Genomic DNA, 21369 nt, shown 5'->3' with positions numbered 1-21369 from the left:
AAAACTATGTTATCACAATATCGTGAGTATATTGTAGAGTAGCATTAATGGAATAAGTTAAAATAAATAGTAGTTAAGTATAGCGTAAGATATAGTCGGTAAGAAAAATTGTATGTAAATTATTATGTAGATTAAGAAATTGTAATAAAAGTAAACTGCCCATCCCAAAACATCCTAGACCCCAAGTTAAGTTTAAGAATTAAGAATTAAAGTATGAATGAGAAGAACGAAAGTACGAGAGGGATAAATGATAGAACTGGAATGGTAATAGAGGACGGAATGCCTGAGAAGACCCTAGACTAAGTAACAAAAATGAAAGACCTTATGTCCAGCCTTCAAAGCTTTGCACCCTTGCAGAGAAAAGAGTGAAAAAAAAAAAAAAAAAAAAAAAAAAAAAAAAAAAAAAAAAAAAAAAAAAAAAAAAAAAACCTAACCTAACCTAACCTAACTTAACCTAACCTAACCTAACCTAACCTAACCTTGCGCGTTAGCACCAGGAGGACGGGACGACGCGTTGGCGGCTGCGGTCCGCATTTTCGTCATCACTATCGTCGCCGAACATACTGTAGAAGAGCAACACGGTCGGCGGTGTATCGCGTTCTGTCCCGGCAAGCTGGTTCTGGCCTAGCGGGGTATCCCGGAGCACCAGCGACATCGCCCTGGTAGCCTGGTTGGGCCGCCGTACCGCGGACCCCGATGTCATTGGTCGTCGACTATCGCCTCGAAGGCTCCGGCGGCTGGGCGTCCTTTGGGTGAGCCACGCTGTCTGATTGTAGTGTTGACCGCGGATACCCCCCTACCTCATCCGGGTTCTGACCTCTACGGGGATCGGATGCTTGGGCGAAGAGTGCAGGGGAGTCGTTTAGTGGATGGACCTAAAATTCTCCGGGCCCGCGGTCTGCTCCCATCACCTTTCAGATCGTCAAGTCCCAAATTCCCCGCGCGCCCTCTAGGCGCGGGACCTCGTAGGAGGTTCGGCCCTCGATCCGAAAAAAAAAAAAAGTGTGTGTGTCCGCTCCGACGCACGACTGGAGTTTACTGGATATAAAAAATTAAACGAAACAATACGAGAAATAGTTCTATATTACGACAACACGATACACTACAGATTATTAACAAATTAACGAGACACAAAACAAACGACTAACAAATATATGAAAATACAATAATGAGAGAAACGCGCGATCAGTACGAGGCTTTGTGGCGGACTGCCGGCGCAGCAGCCCGGCGTCACCTGCAATAACGCGGCCGCGCGTTGGCTCCTGATTGGCGCGCGCACGCATCACGCAATCAGGAGCCAATCAGGCGCATAACGCATTTCGTGTGACATGCTAGTACGATTTTGATTGGCGCGCGCACGCATCACGCAATCAGGAGCCAATCAGGCGCTTAACGCATTTCGTGTGACATGCTAGTACGATTTTGGTCCCCATAATTTTCATACCCCGGGCCTATATATGTAAATCGATTCTAAAGGAGTAAACTCCAAAAAAAAAATGTGTGTGTGTCCGCTCCGACGCACGACTGGAGTTTACTGGATATAAATATAAATTTGTGTCAGTTGAATACAGTAAAATATGGAAGTTACGTATTCTAGTGAGAATGATCCGGGAGTTGCGGAACACGTGGATGCGGTAATTAAGTAAGTCTATATAATTCACTTTTACAATTAATATATAAGTTGTCCATTCACTGATAGAAGGAATTGTTTATATTTAATAAGCTTTATTAATAAATGATTTGTAGCGGGTTATATTCGGGTATCAACCCACTAACAGTTGATACGTTCAGGAATCGAACCCGAACGGCGTCCGGCCACAAGCAAAACGATGTCGGTAAATTAAACGAAACAATACGAGAAATAGTTCTATATTACGACAACACGATACACTACAGATTATTAACAAATTAACGAGACACAAAACAAACGACTAACAAATATATGAAAATACAATAATGAGAGAAACGCGCGATCAGTACGAGGCTTTGTGGCGGACTGCCGGCGCAGCAGCCCGGCGTCACCTGCGATAACGCGGCCGCGCGTTGGTTCCTGATTGGCGCGCGCACGCATCACGCAATCAGGAGCCAATCAGGCGCATAACGCATTTCGTGTGACATGCTATACTCTCTAGTACGATTTTGGTCCCCATAATTTTCATACCCCGGGCCTATATATGTAAATCGATTCTTAAGGAGTAAACTCCAAAAACCTAACTTAAATCTAACCTAAACCATAAAGAGAATACGGTATATGTGGTAATCTCTCAACGCGAGTTTTTTCTTTTTTTGTAGACACCACTGTACGAATGAGTTATTGTTCATCGATTAATAATGTGGTTAGATTTAGGAACCGGGATCCGGGCTGAGGCAAGCTGTATGAGCGTCTGCTCTACAAACGCCTCAGAGACTGTGTACGAAGCTGTAGACTGTGCAGTGCGAGGTGCATGTGACGAAGACCACACTAATGTAACAAAAGTACCGCTTACTGACTTCCAGCAGAAAATATCGGAAAATGTTAAAACGCTGTGGTATGAACACTGGAGGTCTATAAGTCAAGAAAAAGGGAAATGGTGTACAAAGATACAGAATACCCCGCCACATGTACCTTGGTATAACAAATTTAAAGAAGCTAATTCCAGACAATTCATTACCACCATTAATAGATTAAGATTCGGTCATTGTAGAATTCCTGCTCATTTGTTTAAACTACGTTTAGCAACGGACAAAAACTGTCAATTTTGTGTCAATGAGGTCGCTGATCTGAAACATATTGTTATGAAATGTCATAAATTTAATTTATATAGATTAATTTTAGTGTCTGAGCTGGACGATGCTTGTAAGGGTGACTCGCTTTTACAATCAGGCGTAAGGATGGACTTAGAAGTACTTTTATCAAACCCGTTGTATTTTAAACCAATTTATAGATATATTGTTAACACAATAGGAAATGTTTAAAAACAAACGAGTAATGTTAATACTTCAATTTGATGCTGTTTTGTTTAATAACTACTTGTAACTACCGTAAAATGGGGTAAATAGGGACAAAATCGAACTTCAGATTGAATTTTAACATAGTTCCAATTAAATAGTCACTGCTCAACCAAAGAAATAAGTTGAGTCTTGAACGTACCTAGGTGATAAAAACCGTTACATTATTTTAATTATTCAATTTAAAGAAATAATCGGAAAAATAATGGCCATCCCAATTTACCCCGCATTCGGGGTAAATTGACACGGGTAAGGGTTAAATTGGGATATTTGTAAGGGTTGTCAGTTCGCGGTACTGCGATATATAGGTAGGTAGGTAGGTGCCATACAATTATTTATATGGACCGAAATGATGAATACAATCCATAATTTAAGCACAATACACAACATAGTGTAAATTAAGCTGGTTTCTATTCCGAAGCGATGTGACGTGAATGATAATCAACAATACAATGATCAAAAAAAGTATGTGCATGTTATATTTTAGAAAATTATTATTTAATTTCTTAAAAATCACAACTCTGAAACAAAATCATAAAATAGAATAAAAAATAGAAAACAAAAGGACTGGAAATGCAATAATACAATTTTATTTAATCAACATTTTCAAAATAATCTTTGAGCAAGAGTAAGATATCAGGTGAATAAGATAAAAAAGCAGATTTATCTGATTACTGCCTATAATAACAAAAATAAAAGAAATTCTTTCTAAGCTAAATAACTAAACTCAGTTAATTCACTCACTCATAATTGGAACCTAGATATCTCGGATTTTTAATTAATGTTACATTTAAAATCTGAGCCTGTTTTTATTTGTATGTGCGTTGTCAATGTTAAAAAAAATCATGATTCGACGCGTGAATAGATTCTGAAATAACAAAAGTTTTGATTTGTTTGAGTTCTTTTTAATTTTTAATTTTATTTTATTGCTATAAAGGACATACGACCGGGCAGATATTACAAGGTAAATGTCGCGAAAAAATGTAATTATATATATACTTTTCTTTTACCTATAGTACTTACATAAACTTACTGATAAATACATTAACCTTCTTTACATCACGCAATTGAGTGATAGTATAGGCTAAAAAATCTATTATAAGATATCAGTGACAACCCTAACAATCCATCCCTATTTTGTCTTTTGGCGTTCCAATTATATATTTTCTCGTCCCTAATTTTTCCAGTCTCGCTCCAAATTACCCTACATACGTCCCAATTTTCCCCAAAAAGAAAGGAAAAATTATACATTTTTTATTTTGTCGAAATATTGTATTTAAAATAAGAATATTGCAACTTACCGTTTGTTGTGGTATTTCCAGGTGTATTAAAAACTTATATAAACTATGATCTTATTGAAAAAACAACGATAATATTACTTTTTTTAAAAGTTCTGTAAGCTGTTTTAAAACGCACTTTTCAACCACTATTTTCAATTTAATTTGACGAACATTTGGGACCAACTTAACTCATATTTAGTACTTCCATAGTTAACTTGGTTTTTCTTCTATACATTGATAAATATTAACATAAACAAAATTAGGTAGATTCCGTGCTACAGGTACTTTGAGAATCTTCCGCAGGTTTGTCCCAATTTACCCCAGGATCCCAATTTACCCCATGTCATGGTACTTGTAAATTTTTACGTACTCCATGGGTGAAAATTAATTTAAGATAGGCTATAAGGTCTTATAGCAATTGGCCGTAAATAAATAAAAAAAAGATTGACATTTGACAGACTTTTGGCGGGAACATATCTTCCTTTTTCCCTTCCTCTAAGTCTCGGAAATCTAAAGTTTTAGATTTGTATAAATATAAGCAAGACTTATAAATTAGTTCGCCCAAGAAGTTTCACTTCTGACATGTGTACTTTGTACGCACGCACTTTTTTTTTAGTGCCAAAATGTACAAACACGATTAAAAATACACCAAATAAACAGTTTTTTTGTGTGCCTACAGACCCAAAACTTCGTAAAATATGGTGTAATGCCATGAGAAAAGACAATAAAACTCCATTATCGTTTAAGACGTCAAGATACTGCTGTGAAGATCATTTTGATGTGAGCTAGTAGGTATATAGTTGTATAGATAGGTGCATTCGCTAGTGGTCGCTAGCTCGAGTGGTCATCAACAAATCATGAAACAAGCTAGGCAGGTACGTACCTACCTATGGTTCGATTCTTCGATTCGATATTCATGCCTTACTTAGCGAGCGTGGAGAAGGGTTCCATCTTTATCATAATCTATAATATAAATTAATATATAATCTAACTCGACTGGGTTTTGACATTACACGATACCAATGAAGATACCTATTCTCATATTGTTCAATCCAATAACACAGGGTCGTACTCAGATATAAGTCATAAAGGTGAATGAAAGAATTTAATTAATTAATTTATTCATTAAGCAGAGTAAGTACTTTGTTCCTTATGTAGTATGTAAGATATACTCTAATGGCTGTCTCTAGAGAAACTAAATTACGCAGCGGCACTAAATTGCTTATATTTAACTACCTCATTTATTGACGTATAAAAAAAATAATTACACCAAGGTTTTAGATTTTTCAAGGCCTATAATACTGCATTCAAAACTCAAAACCTTGGTTATCCTCATTGTGACGGTTTACAGGTACCGAGCTGCGTGTGCGTCAATAATTGCTTCAGCTTGTTACCGCGGGACGCCGACAACCTTTTGATCAGCTTCTCTTTCAGCCGCTGGTAATCGGGAGTACCGGTGAGCACGTCCTCTACCTCGGCGGCATATTGGCTGAGGTTGGCCAAAATTTTGCCATCTCGTCTGTCGAAACATCGAGTACAATCGCGGTTGCTTCCTTTTGAATTTGTGAGTCTTTTCTCGGCGTCGTGGAGTGTGCGCAAAGCGAAAGAGATAGGTTTTTCCTGGCCATCGGAACACACATGTGATAGAATAGCACCTAATCCATTGGGTGACGCGTCTACAGTGAGAATTATAGTTGCATTAGGATTAAAATGGAAAAAAAAAAATTAAAATATTATCGGACGCTAACAATTTCTTTATTTCATTATACGCGTTATCATGTAACTTAGACCAACACCACTTTGTTTCTTTTTTTTAAAGTTCGTACAATGACTCGAGAATACAAGATGCATTCGGTACAAAATTCCTATAATAATTAACTAAGCCTAAGAAAAATCGCAGTTGACTAACATTCGTAGGCACCGGTGCCTTTAATATTGCTCCCACTTTATCGGGTGCTTTCCTTAGCCCTTCTTTATTAATGGTAGACCCTAAATAATTAATCTCATCTTGAAAAAAACGGACATTTAGGCTTCTGTAAAACAACTCCTGCGTCGTGCAACCGTTGTAAGGCCTGATGCAGTCTCTCAAGATGTTCAGAGTTAGTGCGACCGGTTATGAGCACATCGTCCAATAAACACAGCTGCCGTCTAGGCCTGCTAGCACTGTATCCATGGCTCGCTGGAAAATTGATGGCCCACTAGCCAACCCGAACACCAACGCGTATACGCGAAGATCCCTTTATGCGTAAATTAAATACAAATACAAGTAAATTTTTGGGATTCTTCATCCAGACAAAACTGTCCGTAGGCCATAGACAAATCTAATTTAGTAAATTTCTGGCCTCCGTATAATTTAAAAAATAACTCGTTTACGGTGGGCAACGGCTACTGTTCTACAACGAATTGCTTGTTTATAGTAACAGAGTAGTCCGCGCAGATACGGACCGAACCGCCATGTTTCAGGACCGGGACTATTGGTGACGCGTAGTCGGAATGTTCAACTGGTCGGAGTACTCCCAGTCTCACCAAACTGTTTATCTCTTTTTCTACTTTTTCACGTAGAACAAATGGGACCGGACGTGGTTTAAAAAATATAGGATGAGAACTTTCTTTCAATCTCAAATTAACTTTATATTTGTTGAATTGACCTAGCTTGTCCGAGAACACGGCGGGATATTGTTCCTGTATTAATTTGAACGTGTCTCGGGTAGTGGCACATTTATATACGGGAGCTAGCTGAAGTTCAAATTGCGCAATGAAGTCGCGGCCCAGTAAGGGTGGACCACCATCGCGCACCACGTACACGTCGAGCTGGCGGGTGCGACCCCGCCACTCCACTAACAACTGAGCGCGACCGGCGCAACCTAACTCGTCACCCGAGTAACTTAATAACCTCTTATTTGTGCTTAAGGGAATGTTTTTAAAACGCTCGTTATATGTATCGTGGGACATAACGGTAACAGCTATCAATCTAAAAGTTAATTCTAATACCATTGACACACACGGCTTCGATTAATGGTTCACCTCGAAAAGATCGAATGTTATAAATTTTACCATCGTCATCGTCACCTTCATCGTTTTCCTCTGTTACGACGTAATTGACTCTTGCACATTCTACACAAATGCCCTTTTTCGTTGCACTTCCTACAAGTGCAACTCGCAAAATGACACTCAGTGGCTTTGTGATTCGAATAAACACACGTGGAACACTTCACTTTTGCCCTTTGAGGTACACTACACTATATGGGCCGGAACGTACGGGCGTATTCCCTCCTCCAGCCCCCGGTTCGACGGCGACGGATCGGTGCGGAGAGGGAAGAGCTCTCCCTCTCTAGTTCTGCCGCGAGATGGTGGACTCGCAGAAGTCGAGCATCTCCCTCCAAATTGTTCAGGTAGCCTAATGATAATGGTATTTTTTTATTAATACACCAGCACTTTGGGAACCACAAACATTTAATTGCTTCAAACATTGTGTAAGGATCTTATACGAGTATATAATTATTATAATTAACAGGGTTATTTTTTTATTTATTTTTCATACCTAAGCTGATAGTCTTGAGAGGCTATTTCAGCGTAACCTTAGCTAGTAGGTGAGCTCACGGCAGCACGGTAGGTGACGGTAGGCAGCTCGCATATTTCGTTGTTCATAACAGTCCAGTCGCTTTGCATTTGTTGTTTAATAGACGTATCTAACAATTGACGAGCACAATATTATGTATTTATTTAAACTGCACAATTCAATAGATATAATGATTCAACGAATGTCTTTGGTAATAGCTCAGTTTTAAATTCGCAGATTTTTGGTTGGTGAAGTAAATAAAAAGTTTGTAAAAGTAAATGTTACCGTTGATCAGGAAGATAAAAAAAGAAATACCAAACGAATACAAAAATTAATAACAAATTCAAGAATACTTTTAGTATAAAAATTAAGCAGAAGAACAAAAAAATTAATGTATTTAGCAGAAAGTTCACTATGAAAGCTGTGCAGTTAAAGACGCAGATGGCGACCAATAGTGGTAAGTTTAACACTAGCACCAGGGAGTTGCATAAGACATTCCTAAAAGTATATAAAAGATAGACAGCCGTGAACATTGTCAGTATGTCCGCAATTAAAAAGATGACGTGTTTCTCCTTGTCGTCCGGGAGCATCCCCGTGACCACGTAGGCGGAGCTCAGCACGAGCTCACCTTCGTGGCAGCTGAGGACGAGCTTGAAGCGTCTACGAAATTCTGGTTCGAATTTTTCACGAACGTATTTCTGATCTTTAGATTTCTTTAGTTCGGTTAATTTTTGGGTCTGCTCGACTGCTTTCAAGTATTTTCTTATCCAGTCGTAATATTCTTTAACGGAAAGTATTCTCGCGCCATGAGGCAATTTTCTGTGTTTGAAGTAGTGGTACACTGCTGCAAAAATATCTCGAAAGTTGGGGAATTGTTCGTCCCAAGCCTTAGTTTCATTTTTTATTACAATTTTTAGTTCGTCAAATTGTTCTATTAGGTTTTGAACAATATCTTCTTCGCTGGCGATCTCAGAAATAATTTTATCACGACGTTCTGTAGGTGACATTTCCGCTTCTTCTGTCTCAGTTCCACTCGAAATAAGAGTGCGGTCTTTTAACTCCTCCGTAACGTAGGTTTGGATAAACTCCAAGAGACTAATGAAATTTAAGAATGAGATATCTTGAGGGAAGTGTTGTTGAAACATTCTTATAACTAATTCAATCACCACCTCTAGCGTACCAGAACTCACTAGGGGTTTGAGGACTTTTGCCAAATATTTTCTGTCTTCTTTTGAAAGTGCTTGAAATATACTTGAAAATGGTTCACTTTTGTTGCCGTATACGATGTTCAAAATTTTTCTTAATAATGCCAGAAAGTTCTCAAAAAACGTCGGCTCCTTGTTTTTTCCGCCCTTTTTATTGTTGTCTTTGTTGCCCTGCGGCGGCTGTGGTGGTTGCGAGGATACAGATGTCGATCCAGAAGTATTACGGTTTTGTTTTTCACTATTAGCTTGTTGTTCCTTTTTTTCACTTTCTTGTTGGTTTTTAGACTTCAGTGGTTTCCTTTGGTTGTTTTGTTTGTTTTCACTTTGATCATACATAGAGTAAGGTTTAGATAGGTATGGTTCTCGTCCACTAATTTCTCTTTTTCTTGGTAATATAACATGCTTCCTGTACTCCCAATATTCTTTTTCTTCATAGTCCGAAGATGTCTCATATAGTACATCTTGTTCCCTTATTGATTTCCAATATGCTTTATGTTGCTTCTTCCAATAACTCTCAGGTTCTCTATGTTGTACCTTCACTTTCCGCAATACTCTTTGTAGCTCCTCGCTCCTTGTACATTCACTTTCTTGATCTTCCTCCGTTGATTCCCTCTCGTGTTCTCTTTCTCTCCATTTTCTGTCTATTTTACGCACTTCTCTTACTTGCTCTGCTTGTCTTTCAAGCTTGCTTGTTTGTAAAGTCTTAAATGCAATACTAGAAGCTACTGCTGACATCCTGGCAGATTTTTGGATACTTTGCTCTGTACCTCTTTTCATAATTTTCCCAAACGCTCCCGCAGATGATTTACTTGCTCCTCCGGAATAGCCTCCTCCATAGCCACTAAGTCCGTCAAAACCCAGCTGTGCACCTGCTTTCAGTATAGAGCTTGTTGGATTTGTGTTCGATAAAAGATCACTGCCAATGTTGCTGCAAGATTCAATGAGTCCTTTCTCTTCGCCCATAAATGCAGAGGCCACGGCATCTGTGGCCATTCCAGTGGCGATGGCTACCCCTGGGCCACCAACAGTACCTGCCCCTATGACCATCAAAGATCTGGTGGATTGGTACATCGCTTCTTTAGCTTCTTTCTTTTCTCCTTTCGCGTAATGATACAATCCCTTTATATGGCCCGCACCGGGAATCGAATTTACGAAATTTGACATAAAACCCATTTTGAATTATATTAAATATTAACAAGTAATGATCGGTTATATTTTTATGTGGTTAATTTCCTTCCAATTTCACCGAGACCACCAAGTGTGTGATGAAGGTACTTTCTTCGCGCCCATCGACTCCCTGTCACTGGAGTCCTCGTCAGAGTCGCTCAAATCACACAAGTCGTCTATAAGTTTATCGAGTATTTTCACGCTCACTCCAATATTTGCCTCATCAAGAACTTTGGTCAATATTGAATTTTCCAGAGGAAACGAGCCAAAGTCATCAATTAAATATTGTACTGCAGATCTTTTCATAAGGACCGAATTGTCGAGTCTAGTTCTGTAGACACAGGCTGTGCCTTCAATGTTGACTTTGATGGGTTTGATGGCGGTGGCTAACAAAGCACCGAGGCTTTTCTTCTCTTCATCAGTGAAGCTCGTTTGTTTTAAGCCAGCCTGATATATAAAATTTAGGGCATTTTCCGCTTTCGCGTCACTTTTTCGAGCGTTGATTCGGTCAGTGTAGTTAACTTCTTTGAGATCTTGCAGACATTGTATCAACTTTGTTTTCAACGACATTCCAGTATGGGTGGAGATATCTAAAAAAATTAAATCACTATTATTTAATAGTATTCTAGTTGAACACTGAGGCAGAAATCACTTCTTGTAACAGTACTAAAATTTTCTAGCAAAAATCTATAGTATACTTATTATGATAAGAACAGTATGCACATGACAATTGATAAGAAATATACTCCTTATTAATTATAAAATACGCACTTCATACTGACGAGTCTGACGACAGTGACGACTTCATATTTGCTTGACGTTATCAGACATTATTACACTTGCGTTTGTTTTAGGTAGGCACCGGCTTGGCTCTGCCCCTGGCATTGCTGACGTCCATGAGTGACGGCAACCACTTACCATCAGGTGGGCCGTATAATCGTCTGCCTGCTCGGGCAATAAAAAAATTAAGAAAATACATTCGCGTGTTATGATTATTACACTTATCAGCAGTGATAGGAATAGGTAGTGCTTATTTATCTAAACTTCGAAGAACAGAGACAAGAATCACATTTGAGACACATTTAAAATGTTATCCGCCATTTGAAAAATATCCAATAAAATATATACTATTGGACCTTTTATTTTATTATTATATTTTAGCAGAGTCGATTGAGAAATGCAATGAGAACGTTATCCGGAAAGACGGCGTACATACGTATTTTTGCCAACTGACACGGAGGTACTGTTACGGGGTGGATCCAGGAGTTCTTTTAAAAAAAGGAAACTTTGACTGACACTGAGTTTATTTTATAAAAGAAATAGTACAAACGATGTGTGTTTCCGCTACTCAAGCCAAATCTGTTCTGCCGCGCTTTAACAATAAATCGTCTTTATATAGAAATGATGCATTCAAGAATGCCTTAGTCTGCATTATAATTTATATTGCATTATTATTGAGGGGCATATGTAACAGTACCTACTTCGGTTCGGCCAAATATGTGACGCTGACGTGACCGATAATTACTATAAATTAAGAATTCAAACAACCCGCGTTATTTAAATATTGACTAAGATACTTCCACCAGTTCCAGTAAGCGCTGACTACCTTGGAGACAGTCTCAATCAATAAAAATATCAATCGGATAAAATTAGTTACTTTAAAAGAATCTAATGATTAAATTATTTGAGTGACGATTTTTTTTTATTGCTTAGTTGGGTGGACGAGCGCACAGCCCATCTGGTGTTAAGTGGTTACTGGAGTCCATAGACATCTACAACGTAAATGCGCCACCCACCTTGAGATATAAGATCTAAGATCTCAATATAGTCACAGTATATTGTGAGCAAAAAATAATTCCTTACCTACTGATTTAATAATTTCAAATTTAGTTTGTTGTAGTTGTTGTATGTTGTAGTTTTAAAATCGAATTATTTATACTAAAGAATTTTTATTCAGATTGATGATTTGGAAACGTGGGTGACTAAATCTGATTGATTATACCTAGTATTTGTTTTCAGGAAAGATTTTAATACATACCACTTATCTGCTATTGTTCCGTTTTAACTCCGTCTGGATGAATCACGATAACGATGAAAATAATTTTATGAGCGAGGCAATGAAGAACTTTGAGACGTTATTTGCACATTTCATTGGACGAAAAGAATAACGTAATTGTATTTGTAAGCATTTGTAATTTAGTTTACGCAGATGCTCAATTCCAAAGATTCAATATCGTACCTAACCTAAATAAAAAAAGACTGAGTCACCAGACCGGGCGCGTACGCGCATAGATAATACACTTAATATTTGTTTGCGCGCGTGCGCAGTGCGCTATGGCCGGAATTCACAATGTATTATCTATGGTACAGTTATGTTGCAGGCTTGGGGGACTTTTTGGCGGGAACGCGAGGAGTGAAGTAGTGTGATTTATTTTATTCTGTCTATTTAGTGTTTCTTCAGGTTTAAATGTGTAATAACGCTGGTTTATTAACTGTTTAATATCTGTGAAAGTGCACAAATGTTGGAAAATAAAACAAAGCCGCTGGACGTAACTTCTCGGGATCCTCCAAAAAGTCCACTGAAAAGATCTCAGTAAATTACTACCATTTTACTGAGATTATATTTCATCCCATATCATCTCATTTCATTTAATTTCATCCCAGCTGATTAATGTCTGAAATTAGTCATCGTCATTTCATTTCATTTCACTCCGTATTATCATTTTTTATAAAAATAAGAAAATAAATTAAAATAAGACATGACTTGAAGGTCTCAGTTATCAACTCATAAAATCCCATTAAAAAAAACACGTGTGGCACTCGGGGACTGCCGCGGTAAAGCTATTACATAGCATTTTTATCGACTTATGCAATTATAATTAGATAATAATAATTTAATATTAAAACATAATAAAATAAATCGAATTTCTTTATTATACCACTAGACTACCGCCGTACTGTATTTTCTCAAGCTAAATCATCTAATTTACTAATAAGTAGCTTTTATTTAATTCAGATTCACGACTTAAAACGAATCCCTCATAGGTACTAATATTGTAGATGTTTGGAATATTAAAGTAATAAAATGGAATCGCCAATAAAATGGCGTCATAAAGTGTTCATTGATGATATACTCAATATCTTAAAAGTACGTAGCGGTTACTATAGTGTATATATACTTGGGAAATGAGTTAACTTTAAAAGATCGACGATTTTCCAATAACTATCCAGCTAAAAAATAGTCTAAATTTAAAAAAACTTAATAAATAGCATTACCGGAAAGTGCCCTAAAAGTGAAGGAAGTGTAAAATTTCAACAGAAAATTGTCTGTTTAAAGTCCAAAATTTTAATGCTCATTTACAAGATTACTAATTAGACAGAAAATCCAATTAATATTAAAATTACTCAAATTTAATTTGGGAGAATATCTTTGAATAACTACCCCTAGATGGAGTTGTAGACCAAAAACAAACACCAGCATAATGTTTTTCAGAATTCCTTAAAAACATACCAGTAAAAATCATAAAATTTTAAAACAAATTTCTTCAAATCGTGTTATATCAGTACGAGTATACACGTCAATTATTGATGAAAACGATGAAATTATGTCACAATTGACAAAGTTATTAACAAAAAAACCTGCATCGCGGTGTTAAAGTTCTCAAATATTTCAGTATATATACTTTCAGCTTTGCAATTCTTTCGGTATTCCCGATCCCACGGACAGAATGGAAAGCAGTTGACGTCGCCCAAAACACGTCATCTCGGATCCTCCCGATCCACTAACGGTGCTTCTAGGTACTTCAAGCACCGGTCACATATTAAGTGTATGCCGATCACCGTTCTCGTCGAACCCGTCGCTTGCGACGAAGGGCTCGACGAGTAAATTAACTCTCAGACACAGCCCAGTGAGTTTCTCGCCGGATATTCTCTGTGGGTCGCGTTTCCGATCTGGTGGTAGATTCTGCGAAGCACGACTCTTGCTAGGGTTCGTGTTAGCATCGTCGTCAGGTTTGAGCCCCGTGAGCTCACCTACTAGTTACGGTTACGCTGGAATCGCCTCTCTAGGCTACCAGCTTAGGTAGGGATAAAAAAAAAAACTCTCGGAAGTGTGAAGTTACAACTGCCACGTTTGATGATACCCCTAAGGGGGGAGTCTCGTGCAGCGAGTAGCATCACGCATTCGTTGCCAGGTATTGCTCCTTGTAATCTGCGCCGACAGACGATCGCCCGCGCGGCCGCGACGGACTAGATGCGCGCTTTCCTCGGGCTGCCTTTGAACCTTGCGCGGTTATAGTTATTTGTTTAGTTATTGTTTTAGTTATTGCGTAGTGGGGGTGTCAGGTTATTTTCGTTACGAAATTTCTGGATTCCGCTTTCAAGCCGCGCCCAAGGCCCGCGATAAAATCTATGCAATAGCTTAAAAAGTAGACTTGGGGACTTTTTGGCGAGACCGCCAGGAGTGAAGTTAAGTGGTTTGTTTTATTTTGTCTATTTACTGTTTCTTCAGGTTTAAATGTGTAATAACGGTGGTTTATTAACTGTTTAGTATTTATGAAAGTGCGCAAATGTGGGAAAATGAAACAAAGCCGCCGAACGTAACTTCTCGGGATCCTCCAAAAAGTCCACTGAAAAAGTCTCAGTAAATGACCACAATTTTACTGAGGTTACATTTCATCCCATCTCATCCCATTTCATTTCTTTTGATGTAATTTCATAATATTATAAGTTTTCATATAAAAACGTTTTCATTAAAATTAAAATAAGACTTAACCTAAAGGTCTTAATTACCAGGTCTAATAAAATCCCTTAAAAAAAAGCTGCATACTTGATCATGATATAACGTGGGGGCGGTGCCGCGAATATTTCGCTCCCTTTCCCACTCACTGAACTTACGGGCAGAAGTAGTGCTCCGTGTAATTGCTGTCGATGAGTGTTATCGATAGTATATTTTTAATGGGTTGACAGAAACAAAAAACAGGTTTAATTTAATACGTTTAGTAGAACAAAAAAATTAAAAGCTAGGACATACATTAGTGATCAAAAAGCTTAAAGAAGGAACGTAGTTATATACCTATATAATAATTTAAATGTTTTTTTGTACATGAAAGATCAAAATAAAGTAATAAATAAAAATCTTACACTAGGCAATTAACTTAATCGGAGGAGCTCGCTGCCGACTACAGGTTGCGTAGCGAACTTCGCTCTAGGGGGGAAGGGCGCCCTGGCGAAGGTGTATTTAGAGCGCGGAGGGTCCAATCTCGGCGGTCCGTGCTGGAGGCGTGGTCTTGTCGTTGACCAGCCTCCATACCGTCGAGGCTGTCCGCCCGGTTCTCGCGGATTGGGTAGGCCGCGACCGCGGACGTCTCATCTTCCGGCTGACCCAGAGGCTAGCCGGCCAAGGTTGTTTTGGCCGGTACCTATTCAAGATAGCCGGAAGGGAACCGACGGCGCAGCGCCACCATTGCGCAAACCGTGACGAGGATGATACAGCGGAACACACATTGGCGCGTTGCTCTGGATTCGACGAGCAACACACCGCCCTCGTCGCGGTCATAGGAGAGGACTTCGTCCTGGAAGGTGATGCTCGACTTCTGCGAGTCCACCATCTCGCAGAAGGAGGCGGCGGAACGAGAGAGGGAGAGCTCTTCCTTTTCCGTATCGATCCGTCGCCATCGAGCCGGGGGCCGAAGGAGGGAATACGCCTGTACATCCCGGCCCCTGTAGGTGGTGGCTTCCCCCCGGTGAAGGTCAAGGGGCGACCTGAGGGGGTAGAGGCCGCGCGGCGCGCTACCAGCACTCTAGCGCACTGCCGAGGAGATACGAAAGAGCAACCGGTTGGCGGTGTATCGTGTCCCGACCCGGCAGGCTGGTTCTGGTCCAACGGGGTATTCCGGGACACCAGCGGCACCGTCTGGGCGGCCTGACGGGCTGCTGTACCGACACGGCTGACGTTTCAGAGCCTTCGACTCGCCTCGAAGGCTCCATCGGCCGGGCGTCCTTGGGGTGAGCTGCGCCGTCTGGTTGTAGTTTGATCGCGGTAGCCCCCTTACCTCATCCGGGTTCTGACCTCGGAGGGGATCGGACGCTTGGGCAAAGAGTGCAGGGGAGTCGTTTAGTGGGTAGGGCCCTGTAAACATCCTTGGGCCCGCGGTCTCGCAGTCGCGGACCAGTCCGACACACCCCGCGCGCCCCCTAGGCGCGGGAGGGTAGGAGGTAGGTGTACATCGTAGGAGGATCGGCCCCGGCCAGAAAAAAAAGAGAGGCAATTAACTTAATAACAAATATACTTAAAATTATATGAAGCTAAATTTAATTAATCATCGGAGTCATCATCATCATCGTCATCCACATGAATGATAAGTTCTTCACATAAATATGCCTTCCTCAAGTCTTCGTCTTGAATTAGAGAAACATTTTTTTCAGTCTTAGATACATTAGAAATGGCTTCATGCAGTAAGTTCTCGACATCAGCGATTTTAAAAGTGCTGTTTTTGTAGCGACTTCATCTTTTACTTGGGTCCAAACTAACTCCATTGGATTGTGCTGGCAGTGGCAGAGCGGCTAGCGGATCACTTCATATCCATGCTCCAAAGCCAATTGATCCAAATTGTAGGTTTTGTCCGACTGATGTTGATGCACCTGAAAAAAATTATTTCGTATAAATAATGTTGTATAAACTATAAACTTAATTTAATACGCTAATGTATCTTCTGAGAACATAAAAACATCTTTCAATATACCTTTTTAGGAACTCTTGTTTAAAACTCATCTCAATGAAACTCAAGTCTGCTCCCCTTTCCAATTTCGTTGTTCAAGCCGCCTTCACCTTCTTTATCGGCCCAAAAACGTTTACAACCGTGAACTGGTTTATCATTCTGGTTCACCCAAGTCTCATCTAAAGAAACTGTAGCCGCGCGTAAACGATGTCTCTCGTTTCCATCAATTATTTGCGTCCATCGGGAGCCACTTTATATTTGTAACCAAGATTTAAAAGTATTTAGCGCATAGATGTAATAGAAAATTGAAACCAGTCAATCCTCTCCTTTACTCGACTCAAAACATTAGCTGTCGACTAATGTTTGAAGTCGTCGTGGCCTAAAGGATAAGACGTCCGGTGCATTCGTGTCTAGCAATGCACCGGTGTTCGAATCCCGCCGGGGGGTTACAATTTTTCTAATGAAATACGTACTTAACAAATGTTCACGATTGACTTCCACAGTGAAGGAATAACATCGTGTAATAAAAATGAAATCCGCAAAATTATAATTTGCGTAACTACTGGTGGTAGGACCTCTTGTGAGTCCACGCGGGTGGGTACCACCACCCCGCCTATTTCTGCTGTGAAGCAGTAATGCGTTTCGGTTTGAAGGGTGGGGCAGCCGTTGTAACTATACTGAGACCTTAGAACTTATATCTCAAGGTGGGTGGCGCATTTACGATGTAGATGTCTATGGGCTCCAGTAACCACTTAACACCAAGTGGGCTGTGAGCTCGTCCACACATCTAAGCAATAAAAAAAAAAAACAGATTGTTGGATTCAATTCTGCCGGCCCACCTCCTTACTAGCGAAAATCTAAAAATCCTAAATATTAATCATATTTTTAGATTGGCATAAAACGAATGTTACTATGGCGCATCCATCAAAATGAATTAATAAAACAGAGCTTAGGAGGTGCCTAGACTTATTTAGTTTATTATATAAATATTTCATTTTGGCTAAAATTACCTGATATGACGTAAAATTCCCATCCTCAGAATAGCATTTTGGCCTAAAAAACTGAATTGCATTGGTTTTTATTTTATTTTAAATTTCAGACCTCAGATTAATTTTAGATTAAGTCATTTGATTTTGACAGTTGCGCCAGAATAGCAGTGTTTTAGCCATATCTAATTTTATTTAAAATGCTTAGAAGGCACGCCAAACTCGAGTCCATTGACCATTAGAGTAAGCCAATGTCACAATTTGTTTTCCCACTTTTATCAAAGTCACTTAATGCAGTCACTGGAGAAGGTTTGCAAATATGTAGTTACTCTTGCTTGTCAATACAACAGTTTTTTTTTTTTTTATTATTGAAAGATTACTAGTGGCCCGGAGGCCTTTCCAGTTTCACCAGGACAGGTGGGCGAGCAAAGGCTCAGCCAGGAGGGGTGAGAATTGCTAATAGCTACCCGAGCGCCTCCGAAGGAGACCTGACAGCTCAAGAGTAGCTGCTTCGCGAATGAATCTACTACCGGATCGGAATCGCGACCCGCTGAGAAGATCCGGCGAGAAACACAGCGAGCTGATTCATGGGTTAGATTGCACGGCGAGCTCTTTGTCGAGTTCGACGAGTACGGTTACCGAGGTCCCTAAGCCTGCTCCTAGTGTTAGAGCTAAAGGCGTCTAATGCAAAGGTTATTGGATCTGATGGATCCGTAAGGACGTGTCTAGGGCGTCGACGGTGACTGGCTCCTGCGTGATCAGGATTCGGGGAGTAGTCAGCGGCGGCTACGATAAGGCGATTATCATAACGCATAGCCTTATCGAAGTACCGTTCCGACGCTGACTTCATGTATTTCTGGATAGATTCGAGGCCCAGGTCGTCGTGTAGGTCAACGTTCCTCACGAACCACGGAGCTCCAACGGCTAACCTGCAAAAGCGGGATTGTAGAGATTGGAGGGTGTCTATGTGTGTGCGGGCCGCGTGAGCGAACACCACACTCGCGTAAATCATGACGGGCCTTATACAAGTTTTGTAAAGTGCACCTTGTTCCGAAGGGACATTTTACTCCGCTTACAGATCATGGGGTAGAGTCTACCGAGAATAAACGCGGCACGGTCACGGACTGATTTATATGCGGGCGGAATGTCATCGATGCATCCAGGGTAACGCCCAGGTACTTGACCTTCCTGGCCCAGGGTATGGGTTGTCTAAAGAGAGTAATCGGGGGTGTGAGATTCCTCCTCCTAATCCGGGAGGAAATCCGTGTGGAGCTTCCCCTCTGAAATAGCACCGCAGTACTTTTCGCTGGGTTGATGTCTATGCGCCATTTTCGGAACCACTGTCCTAGGGCTAGGGCTGCGCTCTGAAGCTTCTTCGCGATTAGGGACTTGTTTCTATTGGAATAGTAAACAGTCGTGTCGTCGGCGAATAAAGCTAAATGGGTCGGCGGTGACCGGGGAATATCGTTAACGAATAAGCTAAATAGGAGGGGTGAGAGGACAGAGCCTTGCGGGACTCCAGCTGTGAGAGGTCGTGGGGAGGAGCGGGTTCCCTCGACTCGATATCGAAAAGAGTGGTTCGACAAGAAGTCCCGTATGATGAGCACGAGACCATCCGGCACGCCCATATTGAATAGTTTGAAAATCAAACCGTTGTGCCAGACTTTGGCGAACGCTTTTGCGACGTCGAAGAAGAGAGCTCCCGTGTATAATGGTTTTGGTCGATTAAGCCCCACAAGAATGTGCTCTGTGAGGCGGTGCACCTGTTGAACGCATGAGTGATTTGTACGGAATCCGAATTGTTCATCGATGAGAATGCCCTTGGATGAGACGAAGTCTCTGAGGCGTTTGTAGAGCAGACGCTCATACAGTTTGCCTAGAGACATGAGGAGGCTAATTGGGCGGTAGCTCGTCGGATGATTTTTTGGTTTACCGGGTTTATGTATGCCGATAACGTCCGCTTCTTTCCACACCGCGGGAAAGATACAGTTCGCCATAGCGGCATTGAAAATAGATGCCAACGTCACGATGAGTTGGACGGGTAGAAGTTTAATAACGCGGTTGGATATACCGTCGGAACCGGGAGCCTTGCGAGGACGTAGGTCTTTGATCAAATCTTTAACTTCCATCGGGGTGACGGGTGGTAACGCATCCGAGGGTGGTAAGGAGACTCTGCGTTCTACCTCACTGTCTACTAATTCTACATGAACAGGGTCCACGGATTGAGTGCTGGGCGTGCACTGGGTTTGCAATGTATCGGCCAGCAGCTCTGCTTTTTCGTCATCATCATCGAGGGGGGGCATAGTTACTACCGTATCCGATTTGAGAGTACGAGCTAAGCGGTAGTAAGACCTTTGGGAGGGCGCGAGTCCTTCTAAGAAATCAGACCATCTGGCATCTCGGACTTCGGCGATGCGAGACTTTACGTCGCGTTGTAGGGCACGCATTCGAATACGATTTTCCGCGGTAGGATATCTGTCGTAGGCGCGTTTTGAGGCGTTCTTAGCTCTAAGGAGTTCCCTAATATCGTCGAACAATTTGAAGCGGTGAAGGAAGTCCTCCGCTACAACTTGTTTCGATGACCTATCTAATGTCGAGGTGATGTGTGACGTTAAGATGTCTATGGCTTCAGCGGTATCCTGAGGAGACGGGGTAGAGTCCGGGCTAAACGGGAGCGATGGTGGATCAGATTCAGCCAGGTTGATGCCCAGCGTGTGCCAATCCACCACAGTCCTCGTGACGGGAACGGAATCGGGAGCGCGACCGAGCTTCATAACGACGGGACGGTGGTCTGAATCTAACTGTGAAACTACTTCGATCGAGTGTAAGCGCAGAGTTACGTTTTTTAATAACGCTATGTCGAGTATATCCGGGCGATGCGCGATATTTAGCGGGTAGTGAGTCGGGGTTAGCGGAGCGACGATATCGAAGGCGAGATCATCGACTAACGCGTCAAGCCGCCTGCCATTCGGGTTTGTGGTGTGTGAGTTCCACCTGATGTGTTTACAATTTAGGTCGCCCGCCAGAATGACAGAGCTCCCCATGCCGAGCAGCGCCTCGGTATCACTGCTTAGAACGATCCCCTAACAGCTCTCAACACATCTGCTCATAGTCTAGTTAACTGATTGCAAGATAAAGAAAAAAAAAGTGCGTGCGTACAAAGTACACATGTCAGAAGTGAAACTTTTTTGGCGAACTAATTTATAAGTCTTGCTTATATTTATACAAATCTAAAACTTTAGATTTCCGAGACTTAGAGGAAGGAAAAAAGGAAGATATGTTCCTGCCAAAAGTTTGTCAAATGTCAATCTCAAACCTCAGTGTTGACAGTCACATTATGTTTAGATTTCTAAATTGTAAATGACTAATATTTTACCAATTGAATTGACTAATTTAATTTCATGCTATTTGCTTAATGTTCCAAATTCTTTTCATTTCATTTCAATTCCTATTAACATTTTTCAC

The 21369-nt window shown here is 40.8% G+C and overlaps 1 protein-coding gene across 1 annotated transcript; it reads right to left on the bottom strand.

Moving 5' to 3' along the window:
* Positions 1-7703: 7703 nt before the first annotated feature.
* Positions 7704-12551, bottom strand: LOC101743076 (uncharacterized). Its single transcript, XM_004926700.5, has 2 exons — positions 12238-12551; positions 7704-10789 (listed from the first exon to the last, which is right to left on the bottom strand). Exon 2 carries the CDS (start codon positions 10203-10205, stop codon positions 8109-8111), a length of 2097 nt encoding a protein of 698 aa, XP_004926757.2. The 5' UTR covers positions 10206-10789; positions 12238-12551; the 3' UTR covers positions 7704-8108.
* Between the last annotated feature and the right edge of the window lie 8818 nt (positions 12552-21369).

The sequence above is a fragment of the Bombyx mori genome, chromosome 6, assembly GCF_030269925.1.
Source record: "Bombyx mori chromosome 6, ASM3026992v2".
Classification (NCBI taxonomy): domain Eukaryota; kingdom Metazoa; phylum Arthropoda; class Insecta; order Lepidoptera; family Bombycidae; genus Bombyx; species Bombyx mori.
The sequence above is the reverse complement of the archived record's forward strand: the minus strand, read 5'-3'. Positions and strand labels throughout refer to the sequence as shown.

Excerpts from the sequence above, each read along its gene's own strand:
- LOC101743076 (XM_004926700.5), bottom strand. The coding sequence starts at position 10,205 with ATGGGTTTTATGTCAAATTTCGTAAATTCGATTCCCGGTGCGGGCCAT.